The sequence below is a fragment of the Salvelinus sp. IW2-2015 genome, linkage group LG28 (genome assembly GCF_002910315.2).
Source record: "Salvelinus sp. IW2-2015 linkage group LG28, ASM291031v2, whole genome shotgun sequence".
NCBI classification, from domain to species: domain Eukaryota; kingdom Metazoa; phylum Chordata; class Actinopteri; order Salmoniformes; family Salmonidae; genus Salvelinus; species Salvelinus sp. IW2-2015.
In genome coordinates, this window is record NC_036868.1 from 18,364,633 (window position 1) to 18,387,360 (window position 22,728).

The window sequence follows — 22,728 nt, forward strand, 5'->3', positions numbered from 1 at the left end:
GGCGTGAGGTTAAAATGGAGGTAAAGAGGGCGTGAGGTTAAAATGGAGGTAAAGGGGGAGTGAGGTTAAAAGGGAGTGAGGTTAAAATGAAGGTAAAGAGTAGACAGACAAGTATCGAAGGGATGGGAAAGGGAACTTTTCAGAAAACAGTCAACATCTGATAAGGACACTTAGAACTAACTGTATATGTGAGTGTGTGATTGTGCTGTGTGTGATTGTGCTGTGTGTGTGACTGTGCTGTATGTGCCTGTGCTGTTTGTGATCAAGCTGTGTGTGTGTGCACTGCACAGGCTGGATCGTTGTGGAGGTCTAACAGAATTACTGAAGAGGTTCCAAATGGTACACAGTCGTCTAAGCAGCACCTTACAGAGGGCCGAGCGCACCATCAGTGAACAGGCCTCGTACATGGGCAAAGACAACCTACAGAGACTCTTCACTAAGGTAGAGAGCTACACCTTATAGTAATGACAACAAAAACAATACCTGCAACAAGAACAACAGCCACAAGAACTATGCACCAGATAACACAACCACAAGAACTATGCACCAGATAACACGACCACAAGAACTATGCACCAGATAACACGACCACAAGAACTATGCACCAGATAACACGACCACAAAGAACTAGCACCAGAATAACACGACCACAGAACTATGCACCAGATAACACGACCACAAGAACCTAATCAGCCAGATAACACGACCACAAGAACCTATGACACACAGATAACACGACCACAAGAAACTATGCACCAGATAACACGACCACAGAACTATGCACCAGATAACACGACCACAAGAACTATGCACCAGATAACACGACCACACACGAGAACTATGCACCAGATAACACGACCACAAGAACTATGCACAGATAAACGACCAACAAAGAAATATGCACCAGATAACACGACCACAAGAACTATGCACCAGAATAACACGACCACAAGAAAATATGCACCAGATACACCGACCACAAAGACTATGGCACCCAGATAACACGACCACAAGAACTATGCACCAGATAACACGACCACAAGAACTATGCACCAGATAACACGACCACAAGAACTATGCACCAGATAACACAACCATAATTATCTATTTTTCCCACCACATGATTGCAGCATAAGATCCTAATAACATTTTCTCTCAAATGTGCTTTGTTGTGTATATATTTTTCATACTTTTCTTTTTCTGTGTGCCTTTGTTTGTATTTATGTGTGTGTGGGTGTCTGTTTGTGTGTGCATGTGCGTGTGTGTGTGTGTGTGTGTGTGTGCGTGCATACGTGCGTACATGTGCGTGTGTATATACCAGGTCCACAGCACCAAGGCAGAGTTGAGTGGTCTCGGGGAGGGAGTGGAGGAGATGCGAGGCGTCTGCAAGCAGCTGCAGTCTCAGCTGCGCCAACTCCTTGACTGCCCTGAAACTGCATTTGAGAGCGAGGCTGACACCCTGATGGACCGCTGGCTAGATGTGAGTTCTCACCCCATTGCCAGAGACCAATACAAGTACAAGTAGTTACACCACAGGGGGCCCTATAATTATTCAGCAGAAAGACACGTTTTCAATTTGCGTCAAATTTCTCACGTGACTTTGGCTCTCCTATTTTGTTACTTTAGGGTAGTGTAATAACAGTGTTTACCCAAGTGCACTAGTACTAAACCTTCGGGTCAAAATGTTTGCTCTGGTCTACCGAACGCAAGCCAAGTCTCATAGGGTAGGTACTCAGATAAATGTGTGCCCTGAATGGATTATTGCCTAGAACGTCAAACCTAACAGCTGTGATTTTCCCAGGTGACAGAGAGGACAGACTCTCACCTGGACAACCTACGCATGGGGCTGGACCTGTGGGATGGGCTGCTACAGCTGGGCGGAGAGGTGGAGAGCTGGACCAGCCACAAAATGGCCCACCTGGTGCAGTCACACCCCTTCCACAGCGAACAAGAAGTCACAGCTATGCAGGTAACATAACGCCCTCTGGCAACTCAAGTCCTTTCACTTTGAAAGGGGAGTCGTGATGGTCTGTCTGTCTGCCTGTTGATTCCAGTTAAAGATTCCAAGAGTACCATGTATTTGAGATTCAGACTTTTTTTCTCTGCCGTTTTGTTTTATTTGGATTTCAACTAATTCCCTGAATATATTGAAATGGATTGGGTCCCAACCTTGATCATGGACCCATGTTGTGTTCTTACTGTAGGAGGAGATCCGGGTCCAGGAGGAGAGTGTGGGGCGCTTCCACAGGAGGGCCTCGGAGATCCAGGTCTTGTTGCAGAGCAAGGAGCCCCCACTGGAGCTTCAGGTGAGTGGGCCTGAGAGGTGGGCCTGGTGGGAGTGGGACTTGATTGGATCTGGAAATATGGAGTGATATTAAATTCAATTTCTGGATACAAATGCTAAATTCTTTCCTTCAAATTCAATTTCTCTTGGCACTAATTCCATATTGAATAAACAGGTTTATGTGGGCCAGAGTAGGTCTGGGTGATCCAAGGGGCCTGGAAAAGCCTTAATGGGCATGGATGGGTCTGGGATAGCCTGTGGGAGTGGTATAACCTGGGTTGTTCTTGGTTAACCTCTGTTGTTCTGGGATAACCTGAATGGGCCTGGGGTAGCCTGTATACTTCTAGGACAGCTTGAATGGGCCTGGGATATGCTGTGGGGGTCTGAGATTGCCAGAGTTAGTCTGAATTTGTCTATATGGCTCTGGGTTGGCCTGAACAGGTCTTTGCGCTTCTTCTTATTAAGTTCTTTATCACTACTTTAGAAAGGGTCCTCGTTTACAAAGTCAAAAGTAATACTCTCTCAGAGACACAATTTAGAGAAGTTTATTTTGTTCAATTTTCAAAATGATGCTCAGCAGTGACCGACTCTTCCACTTCCTCTTCCTCACCCAGGTGATCGAGACCCAGATGAGGAAGAAGATGGAGCAGGTGAAGGAGCTCTTCTCCGACCTCGAGGATGTCTACAGGCACCTGGTGGTGGCCAAGGGACAAGTGGCAGCCAAGATGGCCGAGTGTCACTCCTCTCTTCAAGGCATCCAGGACTCACTAGACACGCTCAGTGCTGCCGACGGCCCAAAGCTCCTCACACAGATTCAGGTGAGGGTCAATACTTTCCCATATGGTATTTCTTATGTTTGACCCATATCCCCATTTCAGAGGGTACCCATGGTTTCTTTGGTTCATGTGAGGGATGATTAAGAACTATGCTCCTGAGAGTCATTGATTGATTGAGTCATTGATTGATTGACTATAAAGACACAAAAGTGTATTATAATGATCAGCAGATTTCCTTGAACCTATTATATGTTCTTATTAGTGTCTAAAACTACCCAGTGTTAAAAAAACACTGTTTTCCATAATATTATTCTCCTCCTGCCACTAGTCTTGGTACTCATTGCTCAAACACCTGCTTTCATGTGCAGGAGCTGTCTGAACAGCTTCAGACACAGGAAAAGCAGGCAGAGGGCCTCCTGGAGGAGCTACACCTCATGACCTCCGTGGCCAGCCCACAGAGCTTGCAGAGCCTAGCTGCGGATGGTGTCCGGCTGCATGAGCTTGTCTGCGCAGCCCGTCAGCACATTAGTGAAATGAGGGTGCAGGCCCAGAGGGATATCGAGGCCTTGCACAGGTACTGGCTGTCACAAGCACACCTATTGATAGTTGCAAGTGTATCTATTCAGATATGAGTCCGTCTTGGGTGTATAATGTGTGACATACTATCAGATTCCATGTTCCCCCAAATGTACTCCAAAATCCAGCATCTGTGATTGGTGGTTTTGGTTGCACTTTATTTTATGGTACGCAAATAACATATTAGTTAGGATTTACTTGCAGTAGTGTTTTACTAATGTGTGTGTGTTTGTGTGGTAGTCTGCAGGAGGAGTGTGCCCGTCTGCAAGAGTGGTTGCAAGCCGCAGTGCTGAAGGTGGAGAAAGGGGAGGAGCTTAGCCACTTGCAGGAGGAAGTAGTCGAACACAGGTCACATAATCTAAAATTGCATTAACTACAATGATGACATTTGCAATAATGATCAAAACAATAATTATGATGATGATGGTCATGAAGGTCATAATGATGGTAGTGATGGTTTTAACTCTTCCCCCAAATTTAGTAAGCACACAGAGGCCCTCAGTGGACACATAACCACCTTACATGGGAGCACCCTAAAGCATTCCCCCCTCCTAAAAGAGAGTGAGAAACTTCTAGAGCGCTGCTGCAGTCTCCACACCCATCTGTTTGCCTCCAAGGAGAACCAGAGCTCTCTGTCCAGCCACACCCAGGCCTTCCAGACTCTGGCCCAGGACACCCAAGCCTGGGTTAGAGTCTTGCAACAGCAGGCTGACTCTCTGGCCACTGGAGCTCCATGCATACACAGCCAGGCTGAGCAAAGACTACAAGCTGCAGAGGTAAGAACCTGTCTTTGGGCTTACTCCAAACTCCGCCTGCAGATTATTTGGTGGTGGTGCAGATATCCTCTAATAGCGCACAAAAAAGGAAATGAACTGAAATGAAAGTCACATATTGTACCTTTAAACATGAAACCTTTGTCTCTTGCTGCCTCTGTTGTGTCTGGCAGACTGTGTTGAGTGCCAAGGCAGAGGGAGCGTCTCGTATGGAGGAGCTGAAGGAAGCAGGCCAAAGGCTGGCCCACAGACCGGGCCTGGTAGAGAGTCTAAAACTGGACGTCATGCAGACCGTCAGTTACACAGAGGTGCAGTGGGGAGCCGTTCTGCAGTCTGCAGACCAACACCGCAGGTAGGTGAATGAATGAGACTCGAGACACTAATCACTTTTCATGATTTTTTATGTTTCTGTCAGAAAGGCGTGACCTCTGTGTAATTGGTTGATAGTAGGAGAATATTGATGGAATAATTGTGAATAGTTCAAGATGTACTCCTCAGTCTCTGTTTCTACCAACAGTGTAAACTGTAAACTTAGAGTGGGTCTTGGCAAATGTAACTGCCACTGAGTCATTTAAAGTTGAATTGTACATGCAGTTTTGCTCTATCTATCTCTCTCTCGCTCTCTCTATCGCTCTTTCTCTCTCACTCTCACTCTCTCTTACTCTCTTAAGCAAAACACACTCCAGATCCATGCCACAAATCATCATATTGTATTCCACAATAGCACTGTAAAATGACTACAATATAGGCTCAATTATGATGCTGAATGTGTTTATTGTTCAAGAATAGAAGATAAGACGGGGGGGAGGACGCTATGCGTCAGAGTCTTTGTCCTCAGGGGCGGTTGTCCTTTTGACTTTCTCTTCTTCTGTTTTGTCGGTCTCTGACTCTGCTGGGGGATTCAGTGTTGCCCTCATCATTATTCCACTTCTGTTCCTCGTGAGTGAGGGACCCTGTTGGCCCAGGGCGTGGCTAGAACAGCTAATCTTAGCACTATCCTCAAGAGTAGGACTTAGTCTGCCAGGGGTTGGAAGGAAATTTGGCATATAAGAAGGTACATCCTCACCTGAATATAGAATCATTAGAGTGGGGTTGTTAAGCCTTTGACTCTTAGGACTCCGGCCACAGCAGTTCTCATCCTCTTCACCATAATCGCTGTGGTGTCTTGACACAGTGCTACAAGGCTTAGGTGTCTGAGAGGGGGGGAAAAATGTACTGGTGCGGCGGGCCACAGTGCTCCTTCTGAGAGACATTTCTATCTCGTCATTGATCTCCTCCTGACGGCTTGATTTTCTGGAACGCTTTCTACCTTGAGCAACCGCAGGCTTGTGGTCATAAGAGGTCTGGGTGGTTGACTTGACAAGCTTGCTGTGAAATTGGACATTTCTGAAAAAAACTTGCTTTGACTTAGTTGTGTTTGCATGTTGAGGACCTGGTGCGTGGTGCCTGGGTGATCTTGCATTCCCAGAGGTGCCAGCCAATGGACTTGCTAGTTGGGGGCTCTGAGTTCTGCCATTACAGCAGAAGCCCTCTTCCTTGTCCTTGTTATCAGAGTCATAATCTGCATCTTCAGCTTCTAACTCTAAAATCTCGGGCAGGTTTCTACTTCCTCCAGATGTGTCAGGTAGGTCTGCCGGGTTGACTGTATATAGACTCCTGTCTCTATCTTCATTCTCATGGTGCTCAATAGCTGTTGGTCTAGTGTATGGGAATGGGGTCAATCTCTTCACCCTTTGCATTGGCCCATGACTCTGAATGGAGATATGGTAATCTTCTTCTTTCAGCTCATGTTGTTCACTTGCCATAAACTCTGGACTCCATGTGGTGCCAAGAGATTCTGCTTCATCAAACTCTTCATCATGCGAAGGGCTGGATGGCGTGAGTCTTAAATCGTTATATGGTTTTACATCACAGAAGAACATAGGTGGTGGAGGAGAGGAAGACAAGTCAAAAGAAGGGGGTGGGGAGTGGAGGGGTTGCTCTGAGACAGTGTTGTCACTCATTTTTTGGAACTCAAGAGAGGACCCAATTCCTTGCATGGGCTCATTGGCTGGATCAATTCCTTGACTTCTGTCAGATGATAATTCATTCCTCTGCAGGCAATCAGGAGTGGGTTTGGTAGAGTTCTCAGGGAACACCTCCAACACTGTAGATGGCCCGGTCTGTAGCAAGGATTCCGGAGATGGTTCTGAATCACACTTTAAACTATGATACATTTCAGTTATTTCCTGTAGCTCAAGACCTATCTCAATCTGTTGTTGGGTTTCAAAAAGCTCAGTATCTTGCTTAGAATCAGAAGTCACTTCAAACCCTTTCATGAGCTCAGAAGACCTCCCAGTCTTTTGCCTGAGTGTGGATAGCAGCTTAAACTCTCCCAGAGTTAGTTTTTGTGGCTCGGTGGACACGTCAAACTTTTCTAGGACGTTAGATGTTTGAGGCTCATTAGAAATCTCAGTCCCATGCCTGAACTCAAGAGATCGCTGAATCCTTTCCTCATGCTCAGTTACTTGCCTGGGTTCAGGGGACAATTTGGTGCCTTGGTGGGGTTGAGAAGACACCTCAATCTGCTGTTGGGGCTCAGCAGAGCCCATAAACACTTGGCCGGAGGGAACAATTCCTTGCATGCACTTTTGAGATCGTGCAACCTTTTTTCTTGGTGGCAGAGGCATCTTGAACACTCCTTGAATCTCTTTGGCTGGCTCAAGCCATTCCAGGGGCTCATTGGAAACTTGCCAAGAGTCAGTTGTCAATGTATATCCTTGCTTGTGCTTAGAAGACAGCTCAGTGTTTTGCTTGAGTTCAGGATGCAGCTTAAACTCTTCCTCAGTTTCTGTGGAGGATTTAGTCATTTGTTGACATTCATTGGATATTTCAAATATTTGGCAGCAGCTAGGAGGACGCTCAATCCAATCATATGGCTCAGGGGAGCTCTCAGTCCCTTGGTTGAGTCTAGTGGACACCTCAGTTTGGTGTTTGGGTTCAATGGACATATTCCATATTTGCCCAGAGTTTGCAAAGGAATCAATTCTTTGTATGGACTCATGAGACAGTTCACTCCCTTGAATGTACCCTGAAAACCTCCTAACCAGTCGTTTTGGTGGCAGGGGAACCTTGAACACCCCATGAGACTCAGTGGTTGATTCAGTCTGTTTCATGGCTTCATTGGACACCTCAAATACCTGCAGGGAGTCAGGGGTCAGTTCTACCTCTTGGTTGAGCTCAGGACACTTTTCATTAATTTGCTTTAGTCCAGGAAGCAGCGTAGACAGTTCAAACCCTTGCATGCATCCATATGACTGCTCAGTGTTCTGCCTGGGTTTGGTATGTCGCTTGAACACTTCTTGAAGGTCTTTGGCTGTCTCAATCTCTTGGTTGAGCTCATTGGACGCCGTAAACACTTGCCAGGAGTCTGTATTCAATTCAGCTTCTTGGCACAACTCATTCTTCAGCATGGATTCAGGAGGTAGCCTGAACACTATTTGAGGATCTGTGGATGATCCAGTTGGTTGCTGGAATTCATTGGACATGTCAAATACTGTCATGAAGTTAGAGGACCACTTGGTACATTCCTGAGGTCCAATTGAGAGTTCAGTCTCTTGTTCTGGCTCGATGCCATGCTCGTGCTCAGGAGATAAGTAAATCCCTTGCCTGTGATCGTGGGACAACTCAGTCCCTTGGTGGGATTTAGAAGAAACCTCAATGTTTTGTTTGGGCCCAGAAAATGCTTCAAACATTTGCACATCATTTGTAGGAAGATCAATACCTTCCATGGGCTCATGAGACAGTTGGATCAGTTGCATGCACCCAGAAGACCACTTAGCCCTTTGTCTTGGTGGCATAGGTACCTTAAACACTCCCTGAGTTTCCATTGATGGTTTGTTTTGTTGCTTGGAGTCGGTAGAGATCTCAAACCCTTGCCAGGAGTCAGGGTTTAATTCAACCCCTAGCCTCTGCTCAGTACACACCGCATTCCTTTTCATAGGTTCAGAAGGAAGCTTAAACTCTCCTTGTGTGTCTGTGGACAATTCAGTCAGTTGTTGGGGCTGAGATACTTCAGATACTTTAAATATTTGCCAGGAGTTTGGTGACACCTCAGTCTCTTGATTGTACTCAGAAAATGGTTCAATGTCTTGCCATGGACCAAAGGATGATTCAGTCTCTGGCCAGGGCTCAGTAGGAGCCTTTGACACTGTGCCAGGTTCTGGGGAAGGCACAGTTATTTGCTGGAGATCATTCTGCTGTGTTTCAGTAGAAGATATTCTAGGCTCAAGTGGTGGTTCAACAGCTGGTCTGTGCTCAGCAGATAAGCCAATCATAGGTTCAGATGACATTTCAATTATTTGGTGGGTAAAAAAAAAAAACTCAATCTGTTGTTCGGGCTCAGTTGACACTTCCAACCCTTGGCCAGAATTTGGATATGGATCATTCCAAAGGATGGATTCATGAGGCAGCTCAATGTCTTGAAGGCACTGCTCAACTGTTTGTTTTGGTGGCAGAGGCAACTGGAGCACTTCCTGAGGCTCTTTGCTTTGCTCAGTCCATTGCAGTGGCTCCTCAAACACTTGACAGCAGTCTGAATTAAACTCTACCTCTTGTTTGTGATCAGGAGACTGCTCAATCATTTGCGATGGTTCACAAGCTGACACAATCTCTTGCCAGAGGTTAGATGGCCCTTTTAGGGTCTCATGCTCTCTGGACAATTCAATTTGTGGTTCTGGCTCAGGGGAAACGTCAGATGTTTGCCCAGAGTTTGGAGACAACTCAATATTTTTCTTAAACTCTGGAACTTTCTCGATCTCTTGCCATTTTTCAGAAGATGATTTAATTTTGCCCCCACGTTCTAGAGATGTCACAATCCTTTCTCCTAAAGGAGAACAGCAGTAGTTGTTGCACTGCTCACACTCAAGGAATACTGGAAATGGAGTGAGACGGCGTTCCGAGAACTGCTCCCCCTCATCACTTTCTACGATAAATAAAGCAGGAGAGTCTGGGGGAGAGTCGGCTTGAGGGGATCCTGCTGAGGGAGATGGGCTAAGCTCCTCAAGGCAGTCCATGTACACTGAAGCAGGAGATAAACTGTCCTCTTCTTCATGGCCCTCAAAGGCCTCTGCGAGGGTGGATACATTGTTGTCATACTCTGGGGATGGAGGAGAAGGACTGTCTTCCCTCCTTGGATGCTCCAAATACCATGGATCATTAGTGGGCTGGTTTTCGTGGTAGGTCAGCCCAGTAGCTCCGGCCGCAAGCCCTGGAAGTGTTCTCATCGCAGGGGCATCATTTGTTGGCTGCCCCTGTGGTGTTAGGTCAATTGATGCACTGCACCCTGGCTTGCTCGATAAAGGTCCAGTAGAATGATTGCAGCAGGGACCATGTTTTCTAGTACACTGATCACAGAATGGAGCTGAACCAAGGTTCTGTGATGTAACTTTTTGAAGCCATGTTAGATCAGGCCTGCATCCTGCAAACATAAAACAGAATAAACTATAGTTAGGATACGTTTATTTTGCCCAAGCTAGTTTTTGCTTACAAAAATGCACAATGTTGTGAATACATGCAATATTTTACAAAGAAACTAGTATGTTCATACTAGGACAGTCAACCTGATGTAAAATGATACTGGTTTATAGTGAAAGATTTGAAAAGCTTTGATAACATGGCGGCAAATGTGGACAAAATGCTTTTGAAAGACAAAATAATATTATCAACTGATAGATTAGATTGCATGTAGCAGAAGAAAGCTACTGATATGTTACAACCTTTACTTATTTTTCACATTATACGTTTTAAAATTAGGCATAGATTTAATGCTGGCATAGTAACAGTCTCCTCTCACTGTTTATGACATCTTTCCATGAAAACTACGAATGAGGAGAGCATAATTAAAGGCCTAGAAAAAAACTGCATCTACAATTACAAATTGTGTTGAATACGTGAATGTTACAAAGCAAAATAAAACATTTAAAGGCAAAGCAAAAAACAACAAGACCTATACAAAGAGATCATCCATCAACACTTTAATAAAATAAAGACCATACTCTTCTTACTTTTAGTTTAACACAATAGTTTACGTGAATCACAGAATGGTTTGGGGTACTACTACTACTATTACTACACTGTAAAAGCTTACTACTGCTACTACTACACTATACAAGCCTACTATTGCTACTACTACACTGTAAAAGCCTACTACTGCTACTACTAGTACTACTACTAGTACTGCTACTACTACTAGGTCAACATTCCTGCTACTATTACTACTACTAATACTACTAACTAACTACTACACTACTGCTGCTGCTACTACTACTACTAATTATTACTAGCCTATTACTGCTAGGCCACCACTAATACCTGGCATACTCCACCTCGAAAGGTAGTCACTTCCACTTTTCTAGATTCAAATCTAGTCAAAGTTTAATTTAATGTTAATAAAATACTACTCAATTGAAAATAGGAAAATAACCTTACCTGGGCAATCCACCTTATGCAAATTAATGACAGGAATCATTCTTGTGAAGAATTCTCAGCAGTTGAATACATCCATTTTGTTTTCGTTTTACTTTTCTTTTCTTTTAAGTCTTACCAAGCAGGCAAGCTTTTTTGATCTTTGACAAAAGTTCTAAGAACCTACCGGTGACATCACAATATTACTCTGTGACATCATCCTTACTGCAGAGTGCTGCCTTTCCAAGCAATCTGACCTGAATTAAATTACAGAATTACACAGTAAATAATTATCAAAAACAACACAAACCTTTTTTGCTCATCATTGAAGTTTAGAATGTTGTGGAATATTGTGTATTATGTGGCATTATGTAACACTAGATGGCAGTGTCATTTCATCTATTGGATGCTTTCTCATATCAAAACAATATACAATAGTCACAGAATAAAGATATGTAACCTGATGCAGGACAAAACATTTGATTTCCATTAGATCTCCCAAACGTGGCGGATTCCAACAAAGTTCTGAGTAAGAATTATCACCCCTGTTTTTAAGCTTCCGATTACATTATATTTTTTTCTCCACTATAATTTCTCCACAGATATAGCACACATTCCAATGAGGTTACACACATCTAACACTTCGAAGGCTCTAAGAAAACTGTTCCTTTTTCACAGTTTTCATAACAAAGAATTGACAATGATGCAGTACGCATCTTTGCCTAAAAATAACTGAAACTCTACGTACAATTTTGTTGACAATTTTGTTTCACAATAATGTTATAGTCAAAGTTAGATACCAACTCTGGCCTTATGGTTAGAGTTTCTGCCCTGAGATTGGAAGGTTGGAGGTTTGATCCCCTGTCTAATCATACCAAAGACTCTAAAAATGGAACCTGATTGGAACCTAGATTGGGGAGATTCATTTATTATTATTAGCTACTGCACAATCAGCAGCTACTCTTCCTGGGGCCCACATACAAAGTACAGAACAGTTATAGACAAGAAGGTTACATTACATTTAAAAAATAAGAGGTTTATATAGGAAAGACAAAAATACTATTTACATACTATATATATATATATTCATAATGTTATATACAGTACAGTTAAATTAGATATTTAGAAAGAAGAGAGGCGCTGTGATACAATATGTTTTTTTTATCTGTTTTTAAAGCTAAACATGCCTTTTGGAAGTAAGGTCCTGTTACAGACTAGCTTCCTGTCCAGGGGGTATACTTCTACATGCTCCTGCACCTATGGGCTGTTCTGGCTCGGACAAGGCTTAATTGTCCAAAGTTTACTTACTTAGTACAAATTTATATAAAGATACAAAGCAGTGCAACAAGGTGGAATAAAGTAAGTAATTTGTAGGTGCCATAGTTCCTAACTAGCAAGCTTAGGCAAATTTCCTATTGACATCGATGACTTTTTTTTTTGACGCACAGCGCTCTCAAGACTCGGCCCATTGTTGAAAAAGCTTCTGCACTCAAGCACAATAATCAACATAGAGATGAAGTTCATACATACAGCCTACTTGATTTGGATTTGTTAGTGTCTATGAAAGGCATCTCTTTAACTCTATTTGTCTCTGTCTTTTTTCACTCTCAGTCTGCTGCATGGTGAGCCCGAGCTCTCCTCCTCTCTTCTGGTCCAGAGGCAGCAGGCCTGGTCCAGAGTGGACCAGCTCCAGCACCAGACTACCCAGCTCTCCCTGTTATTTCCCTGGCCCGGCCTGGCCCAACACAGGCAGGCTGCCCAACAGGCCCGGGCACTACTGGACCAGGCCACAGCCTTGGGGCCGGCCTTCTCTGCCTTGGGGAACCAGAGGAAGGAGCTAGCCCAGCGCACCAAGGACCCCAATTGGGAGGACCCTTCCTGGGCTACACTAGAGGATTGCCATCCCGCCTTGGTCAAAAAGCTCCATGTGAGTAGGCTATGTTTCAAATATTTTAATAAAGGAGATTTCTGAAGTCAAACGGGCAATTCCTGGTTGGATTAAAAATATATGTTTTTCTGTTGATTCATGTAAGGGAGTTACAGTGCACAGTTACAGTAAATGTCTGTCATTACAAAAACTGTATACATTTTATTGCTCTTTTGAATTGTCATAATTTTTAGGGAATGTGTGTGAGTCTTGAGGGAGGCGTCCGTAACGAGGATCGCTGTGGCCAGCTGGTGCAGGAGTGCCGGCACACATTGAACTCACTGCAGGAACGGATGCTGGGTATTGAGTCCCAGCCCAGAGACTCTAGTTTCCTGGAGACTGATACAGGGGCTGTGGAGGTGAGATGTATTAGTGTGATTACACTACATACACACACATACACACATATGCATGCAACGCACGAACACGAACACACACACACACACACACACACACACACACGGACACACACAGCCTTATGTAAACTCATCCTTTCAGAAATACGTTTTCATTGCATTTTCCACTGTAAGAGCACTGCTGTTTGGTGAGATGTTTTGAAGAAACAACAACAACAAATCTGCCTGTCCCAGTAGGCTTTGCAGGAGGCCGTGGGCCACATGGAGAAAGACTTTGTGGAGCTCGAGTCTCTTAAGGACATCCTTCTTGCCAGCTGCACCACCAAGGGTCAGGCCACTCTGTCTCAAGAGGTCAAAGATCTCCAGGACCAGAAGGAGGAGTTAGAGAGGGGCGTCAGCTGGCTGGCTCAACTACAGGCAGAGGAGCAGGTAGCCCGACGAGACCAGCGAATCAGGGAGGAGGTTGACAACCTTCAGAGGGCCCTACAAGGCTCGGCTGAGCGTTTGGGGGACGACCCAGAAACGACCGAAGGATTCACTGATATTAGGCAGTTCCAGCAGCGCTGGCAAGTCCTACAGGTATATGCTCTGGGATGAAGTTTCCCATAGGTACAGATCTAGGTTCAGCTTCCCCTCCCCCAATCCTAATCTTAACCTTTAGTGGGGAACATTTGTTCACTGACCCAGGATCAGCTTCTAGGGGCAGTTTCACCCTACTTTTAGCGCTCTCATGGTAGAACCATTGATAGAAAAATAAGGAATGGGCAAAGCCATCTATGGATTGTTTGAATGGTTTCCTATGAGTGGCGTATAACTATACTGAACAAAAATTTAAACGCAACATCCAACAATTTCAAAGATTTTACTGAATTACAGTTCATATAAGGAAATCAGTCAATTTAAATACATTCATTAGGCCCTAATCTATGAATTTCACATGACTGGGCAGGGGTGCAGCCATGGGTGAGCCTTGGAGGGCATAGACCCACCCACTTGGCAGCCAGGCCCACCCACTGGGGAGCCAAGCCCAGCCAATCAGAATTAGTTTTACCCCACAAAAGGGCCTTATTACAGACAGATATAATCCTCAGCACCTGCAGGTGAAGAAGCCGGATGTGGAGGTCCTGGGCTGGCGTGGTTACAAGTGGTCTATGGTCATGAGGCCGGTTGGACGTACTGCCAAATTCTCTATAACGACGTTGGAGGCAGCTTATTTTTTATTTTTTTTATTTTTTTATTTCACCTTTATTTAACCAGGTAGGCTAGTTGAGAACAAGTTCTCATTTGCAACTGCGACCTGGCCAAGATAAAGCATAGCAGTGTGAACAGACAACACAGAGTTACACATGGAGTAAACAATAAACAAGTCAATAACATGGTAGAAAAAAAAGAGAATCTATATACAATGTGTGCAAAAGGCATGAGGTAGGCAATAAATCGAATAATTACAATTTAGCAGATTAAACACTGGAGTGATAAAATATCAGATGATCATGTGCAAGAAGAATACTGGTGTGCAAAAGAGCAGAAAAGTAAATAATAAAAGCAGTATGGGGGGTGAGGTAGGTAAATTGGGTGGGTAGTTTAACAGATGGACTATGTACAGCTGCAGCGATCGGTGTAGCTGCTCGGATGCAAGATTTTTAAAAGTTGTTGGAGGAGATAAAAGTCTCCAACTTCAGAGATTTTGCAATTCGTCCAGTCGCAGGCAGCAGAGAACTGGAAGGAAAGGCGTCCAAATGAGGTTTTGGCTTTAGGGATGATCAGTGAGATACACCGCTGGAGCGCGTGTTGCGGGGGTGTAGCCATCGTGACGTGAACTGAGATAAGGCGGCACTTTACCTCTAGCATAGCCTTGTAGATGCCTGGAGCCAGTGGGTCTGACGACGAACAGTGTAGCGAGGGGCCAGCCGACTAGGGCATACAGGTCGCAGTGGTGTCGTATAAGGTGCTTTAGTAACAAAACGAATGGCACTGTGATAAACTGCATCCAGTTTGCTGAGTAGAGTATTGGAAGCTATTTTGTAGATGACATCGCCGAAGTCGAGGATCGGTAGGATAGGTCAGTTTACTAAGGGTAAGTTTGGCGGCGTGGAGTGAGGAGCTTTGCGGAAGAGAAAGCCGATTCTTGCTTGATTTTGATTGGAGATGTTGATATGAGTCTGGGAAGGAGAGTTTGCAGTCTAGCCAGACACCTAGTACTTATAGATGTCCACATATTCTAGGTCGGAAACCTCCAGGGTGGTGATGCTAGTCGGCGTGCGGGTGCAGGCAGCGAACGGTGAAAAGCATGCATTTGGTTTTACTAGCGTTTAAGAGCAGTTGAGAGCCACGAAGGGGTGTTGTGTATGGCATTGTAAGCTCGTTTGGAGTTAGATAGCACTTGTCCAAGGAGGCCGGAAGTATATAGAATGTTTGTCGTCTGCGTAGAGGGTGGATCAGGGAATCGCCCGCAGCAAGAGCAACATCATTGATGATACAGAGAAAAGAGTCGGCCAGAATTGAACCTGTCTGCTATCACCCACCCATATAGGACTCGCCAGAGAGGACCGGACAACATGCCCCCCGATTGACACACTGAACTCTGTCTGCAAAGTAAGTTGGTAACCAGGCAAGGCAGTCATTGAGAAAAACCGAGGCTACTGAGTCTGCCGATAAGAATATGGTGATTGACAGAGTCGAAAGCCTTGCCAGGTCGATGAAGACGGCTGCACAGTAATGTCTTTTATCGATGGCGGTTATGATATCGTTTAGTACCTATGTAGCTGGCTGAGGTGCACCATGACCGGCTCGGAAAACCGGATTGCACAGCGGAGCATGGTACGGTGGGATTCGAGATTGTCAGTGATCTGTTTTGTTGACTTGGCTTTCGAAGACCTTAGATAGGCAGGGCAGGATGGATATAGGTCTGTAACAGTTTGGGTCCAGGGTGTCTCCCCTTGATGAGAGAGGATGACCGCGGCAGCTTTTCCAATCCTTGGGATCTCAGATGATACGAAGGAGAGGGAACAGGCTGTGATAGGGGTGGACAATGGCGCGGACAGTTACAGAAATAGGGGGTCCAGATTGCAAGCCCAGCTGATTTGTAGGTCCAGGTTTCGCTTGTCTCTTTCTAGCTTATACAATTGACTCAAGCTGATTAGGGTAAAAGGAAGAAGCTGGGGAGGCTTGAGCGAGTACGAGTAGCAGCTTGGGGGGGCGGAGGCTGTTGGCCAAGGTTGGAGTCAGCCCCAGGAGAACATGCACAGGCGATTGAGAGAATGCTTGTTGACACGTCTCTCGATTACCACGGTATTTATCTTTGGCTAAGATATCTTTGACACGTAGTTAACTCTCTATAGCCCTCAGTGCAGTAGGGAGCTGAGGAGGAAAGGATGCTCTCCCTTCGCCTTGAATTCTTGTATATAGCCATTAAGTGTAATACTACCAGAATCCTTTTTATTGGAGTTATAGTAGCATATACAGGAAATCATTTCTTATGCTTTGAAAAAGATGCTGGGCCGTTTGCTTCCCTGAGCTGACTGCGTTGTATTGAGTTATGTTTAAACCAACGTTAGAGTCATTTTTCTCTGTGAACAGCTGCATTGATCGGCTTGGGCGCTGCTTCGATGCTATGCAGTTCCCATCAGAGATTGGTTTTGTGACTTGGTTCGAGGGCAGTCAGGGCATGGAGGAAAACCACAGGCTTATAAGTCTTTCTTGGTTCTGCATTTTTTTCGATTAACAGGAGAGCGTTTTATTGCTTTTCTTATATATGTGAGGAAGTAAATGTACATAGTTGAGTACATTTATAACAGACTATTCTTGGATCCCATAGTACATCCATCACACGTTGGGATCGTGCCGATGGAGTTCAATAATCCTTCCACGTGGTACCCGGCCTTAGGTCGATTAGAAAGGTCCTGCTCGCAGAAGTGTTGTTTAGGCCGAGCGTTTGACAGTGATGGAAGGGGTGGTCGTTCTACCGCGGACCCGTGACGGATACAGCGCTGATGAGGCAGTGATCGCTGAGAGCTATTGGAAGACAGCAGAGGTGTATTTGGAGGGCAGGTTGGTCAGGATAATGTCTATTAGGGTGCCCATGTTTACGGATTTAGGGTTGTACCTGGTTGGGTTCCTTGATGATTTGTGTGAGATTGAGGCATCAAGCTTGGATTGTAGGACTGCCGGGGTGTTAAGCATATCCCAGTTTAGGTCACTACAGAACAAACTCTGAGCTAGATGGGACGCATCAATTCACAGATGGTGTCCAGGGACAGCTGCGCAGCTGAAGGGGGGTTCGGGTAGCAGGCGAGAGTGCTAGCGTGACAATAGACCATATTTCTGGGGAGAGTATTATATTCCCTTAAAACTTATGAAAGTTCGAACTGTTTGGGCATAGACCTGGAAAGTATGACAGAACTTTGCAGGCTATCTCTGCAGTAGATTGCAACTCCTCCCCCTTTGGCAGTTCTGGTTATGGTTGAGAAATGAACATTTAATTATCAGGCAACAGCTCTGGCGGACATTCCTGTAGTCAGGCCAATTGCACACTCCTTCAAAACTTGAGACATCTGTGTTGTGTGACAAAACGGTACATTTTAAAGTGGCCTTTTATTGTCCCCAGCACAAGGTGCACCTGTCTAATGATCATGCCGTTTAATCAGCTTCTTGATATGTCATACCTATCAGGTGGATGGATTATCTTGGCAATGGAGAAATGCTCACTAACAGGGATGTAAACAAATTTGTGCACCAAATTTGAGAGAAATAAGCTTTCTGTGCGTATGGACAATTTCAGGCATTTTTAATTTCAACTCATGTTGCGTTTATATTTTTGTTCAGTGTATTTATAACTACATCTGAGAAATATAGGCTTAAAATTGACATGGTATAAGCTGGATAACTTAATTGTCCAGCATTTTGGAATACCCCACTGTTCTCCCGTCCATCACATACTTAGACAAATACATCAAACACACTTACTATCTCATGACTTGTTCAGGACTGTGACCAAAGCCTGAGGGAGCTTGCGGCACGGCTTCATCACCTGGAGAAAGCAGTAGGGTCAGAGGACACATATGGAGAATTTCAAAACGATGTGACTTTGGCTGTGGATTCAGCGGCCAAAGACATAGACAGGTACCTATTATTAATATCTGTTCTGTAGCTTCTTTCCCTCTGCATATCAAAGCATTTGGATTGCATTTTTTGAAAAATATGTTTTGGTACATGTGAGTTACTGTATTCTCTCTCTTTCTAAACCATTCTCCTTTTCTCTCCTCTCTTTCATTCCTCTCACTCTTATTCACCCCGCTCCCCGCTCCCCTCTCTCTCTCCTTCTCTTTCCCCCTCTCCCTTCCTTCTTTTTCTTTCTCTCTCTCTCAACCTATCCTCTCTGTCTCCGTAGCCTGTGTTTCTCTCTACATGAACGAATGCAGCTTTTTTCAGGCGGCACAGCCCTTAGAATGTCTGGGGCGATCTGTGAACTGCAGCAGTGGAACCAGGCAGCACAGTCAAATCCCCGAAAGTCTGTACAGGTACTGTAGTACCTCTCTGTCCACCCACATCCATCCACCATCCCATATTATTTGTGTAGAATCTATTACAAATACATTTGTCACAATTAAAGTACTGACCAGGAACCTGAACCTAAATCCTAAAAGAGTTTTGCAGGAACATTAAATATTTGTACATTGTTTAGGTTTTCAACTTCTGCGAACAAGAATAGTAAATCAGAAAGTCACTGCTGTTTTTACTGGACCAGCCACATTGAGAGTAAAAAGCAATGTGTGTATGATAGCTTTTGTTGTCTCATTCATTAAAAAGATTTAGGAATGAAAGTTTAAGGTGTTATGCTGCACTCCCATCCATTTAAAATGTTCTGAAATCACTGTTTTTTTTAAAACCTTTTCCCACAAATGCATTTGGCATGTTGAACACAGCACAGAGTTTACTGAGGTTGTTCAGAAATCACTAGTTGTTTTTGAGATGTTTTTCCACTGACGTATTTGTCATGTTGAACGCAGAGGCCCGACTACCATGTAATATTAGCAAAGGGCACTTAAAGCGCACTTATACTCCATATGCCCGGCCATCACGACAATACAGGTAGGGATAGGAACCCCTTAGTGAGTTTTCTCCAATAGAGTTTCCACTTTGCTCTAATATCAGGGCCATTATCTTTGGACGTGCTCTGTCTCAACGGAAAAATAGAGGGTTTGTCATCTGGCATTTGGTGACAAACCCCGATGGAAAATACTACGCATATTGGTGATTCTACATGAGGCATTTCTCAGAGGGGTTATTTTTGAAATGCCAAAGCACAGCCATCAGTCTCTGATTCAGAAGAGTTTGGTCAAATGAAGAAGACACATTTCGGTTGAATGCATTCAGTTGTGCGACTGACTAGGTATCCCCCTTTCCCTAACATTAAGGGCATTCTCATCGTAATCAACTTGGGTAGAATAGCAGTTTTCAAAGGCTTGAATTTGGTGTCCAAAGCCATTTCTGATCAGGCATAGATGTTAGCGCAACACATAAGCTTAGAGGACACTTTGGAGATGTATTAGTATATAGCCCCAAAATTGTATTTTTGCAATTATTTCATTATGAGTTTGTTATATCCATGGTGACATTGTAATGCAGCAAAATATTTTGAAACCAATGAGCACCCATTGCGGGGGAATTCATCGTTCAGTCAAAACCAGTAATGAGTCTGCTTTCGTCATGCAGGAAGCAGCACCATACCAGTGTCTACATATGTGAAAATGGCACATTTCTATGATTTGTTGTAAAAAAAAAAATCATAATAATTGTAAAAGTTTGATGTCATCAAGAGTAGAAAATATTTTAAAAACAGGGATTTTCAAACACTATGAGATTCGCGGTGACTCAGGGAGCAAAAAAATGTCTCCCTGTGACTAGAAAATTGTTGCATGTTTTGAGGAAAAAAAAGAAAGTTTTCTTTGTTTTAATTCTACTCGATGATGTTATCGAGTAGGCCATATTTACGACCTTTCTTCTTATCTTTTTAACTACATCATGTAGAAATGGGCCATTTTCAAATATGTAGACACTGGTAGGTGCTGGAGATAATGAATATGAGGATGAAAAGTTGTGGAATTTGGTGATGGCAGAGGGGAAGAGGAATAGAGAGGTCCAACTCGGTGGCAAATCTGTCTCCCCAGCAGGGTTAGTTTTATTTAGTTTTTCACCAACCAAGCAAGGAATTTTTGTATGGAGGTCAATGAGATGTGTGAAATTTGGTCAACAAAAAAATGAATGGCTTATTTGCTATTTGAGATTTAATTGATATTATAGAAGTTTCGTAATGCTTAAGTTGTTACGAGTGTACTGATATAAGTAGGACTCATGAAATCCTGGCAACTTTAAGAAAAAATACTTTATATCAGTGTTGTCTCAAGATGGCTATGCATATTCATGGGTGAGCCTAGTAGCATAGCATCTCTCTCTATTGAATACAGGCAGTTGACGTCAACAACCCTCATCAAATATTCAAAAAAGGATTATAATAATGAGATGTATCCACCAATCCTAAGAAAGTATAGACTGGAGCTAGACAGCCTGCCGTGCCGCTTTGTGGACAACAACTCCCATTGTTAGGGCGGACATCTTGTCAGTATATCCATAATCTTTGGTGATGGGCATGCCAATTATGTTCAGTGAGCCGGCTCGTTAGTTCCGTTCAGCTTAAAGAGCTGTCCATTTGGCACCCAAACGGCACTTAGTTCAGTAGCGCTTAAAAATGTACCTAAAATCATGAAAAAAATTGCAAATCTACAATGTTAAGCTTACAAAGTTGCCTGACAGTATGTCAGATCATGATTAGTTCAAGTACATTTTTACCTGACCAAGTTAGATGGTCTGCAAAGAAAAAAAATGAATGCACTGCAGAAATGTGTGGACCAGAAAGTCTCTCTCCTCACTTTCTGTAATTCCTCACTGCAGGAACAATAATCTTCAGATTTTTTAAATGAACTTATCTGCAGATAATCGTTGTCTGGAGCTCAAAAACCAGTAGTAACAGTATGCAAATCAGGGAGCCAAATGAACAACTCTTTCTCAGATGTGATTCGGTTCTCGGCATTCACCAAAAAGAGCAGTTGAAAAAGAGCTGTTCGTTGGAGAATGACCCATCACTAGTGTCATTTCCCTTAAACTTGTGCGTGTTTGAGTCGACTTCAGATCTAATTGATCACTCATTAAGATTTGTAGATCAGTCATACTGCAGTGTAGCTGATCTGAAACAGGCACGTTGAGACACCAAACTTAGTTTGACATGTTTTTGTGGAAGTTTCTGCTTCTAGTGAAGTTTTGATCAGGGAAATGTTAACAACTGGGAAATAATCAAATGCTAAATAATGCTAGTTACTGCCTGTAGCAAATGTAAACAACAGTGTAACATGAGTTGCTATCAGTTTGGACCTAGTATCTAGGTTTGTGGCAGTATTATAAATAATGTAGTGCAGTGCCTCCACCTAATAAGTAATGTACCCCTAAAGATATGTATTTACTTACTAGGAAAACATGTACAATTCCCACAAAGTGAAACTACACAAATATGTATCTCTTGAACTATGATAAATAATAATTAAAACAAGTAAAGTTATGAATTATTATTAAATGACCAACAATTATCAACAAATTTCAATAGCATCTATGCACACTCACTGTGTACCTAAGTGCACTCATAAACAGTGGAAATCCAAGTCACCTGTGTGTGGCCAATGAGAAGTGTGTGAGTGCAACAGTCCATTCACGCTCTTACATTCAAACACGTAGATAAAAACACACTACTCCTCGATGAAACGGGACCGGTCCAAATGTTGCCAATTACAGTGCCAATAGAAAATATTTACACTCATGACTTTTTCCAAATTTGTATGTGTTACAGCCTGAATTTAATATGGATTAAATTGGAGTACTACACACAATACCCCATAATGTCAAAGTGGAATTTTGTTTTTAGATATTTTTAAAAAATCATTTATTTTTTCAAGCTGAAATGTCTTGCGTCAATCATTATTCAACCTCTTTGTTATGGCAAGCCTAAATAAGTTCAGGAGTAAAAATGTGCCTAACAAGTCACATAATAAGTTGCATGGACTCACTCTGTATGCAATAATAGTGTTTAACTTTTACTGCCTCAGAAACCCGGATCCGGGAGCACCCCCCACCCCCCACACACTGATTAGCATAGATAGCATAGCTTCAGAAGTAGATAGTAGCATCTAAATATCATTAAATCACAAGTCCAAGACACCAGATGAAAGATACAGATCTTGTGAATAAAGCCACCATTTCAGATTTTTAAAATGTTTTACAGGGAAGACAAAATATGTAATTCTTTAGCTAAACACTTTAGCAAAATACACACTATTCTAACTCCATCAGTTTCTTACTCCTTCAGGTGCTATCACCAATTCGGCTCAACTAAGATATTGATAGCCAATAACTATAAAAAAAAACCATCAGATGACAGTCTGATAACATATTCATGTATAGGATAGTTTTTGTTAGAAAAAATGCATATTTCAGGTAGAAATCACAGTTACAATTGCACCGACCATCACAAATCCACTAGAATTAC

General features: G+C 43.4%; 1 protein-coding gene across 1 annotated transcript in view; it reads left to right on the forward strand.

Annotated features, from left to right (window-relative positions):
* The window catches only part of syne2a (spectrin repeat containing, nuclear envelope 2a), a 203,218-nt gene that overhangs the window by 41,449 nt on the left and 139,041 nt on the right, over positions 1–22,728 (forward strand). Inside the window, 14 exon segments of the mRNA XM_070435847.1 lie at positions 194–441; positions 1,322–1,480; positions 1,802–1,969; positions 2,205–2,306; positions 2,899–3,102; positions 3,429–3,634; positions 3,877–3,984; positions 4,118–4,412; positions 4,583–4,761; positions 12,465–12,780; positions 12,975–13,139; positions 13,374–13,715; positions 18,121–18,257; positions 18,526–18,655. Of these exon segments, the coding sequence (XP_070291948.1) occupies positions 194–441; positions 1,322–1,480; positions 1,802–1,969; positions 2,205–2,306; positions 2,899–3,102; positions 3,429–3,634; positions 3,877–3,984; positions 4,118–4,412; positions 4,583–4,761; positions 12,465–12,780; positions 12,975–13,139; positions 13,374–13,715; positions 18,121–18,257; positions 18,526–18,655 (2,759 nt within the window).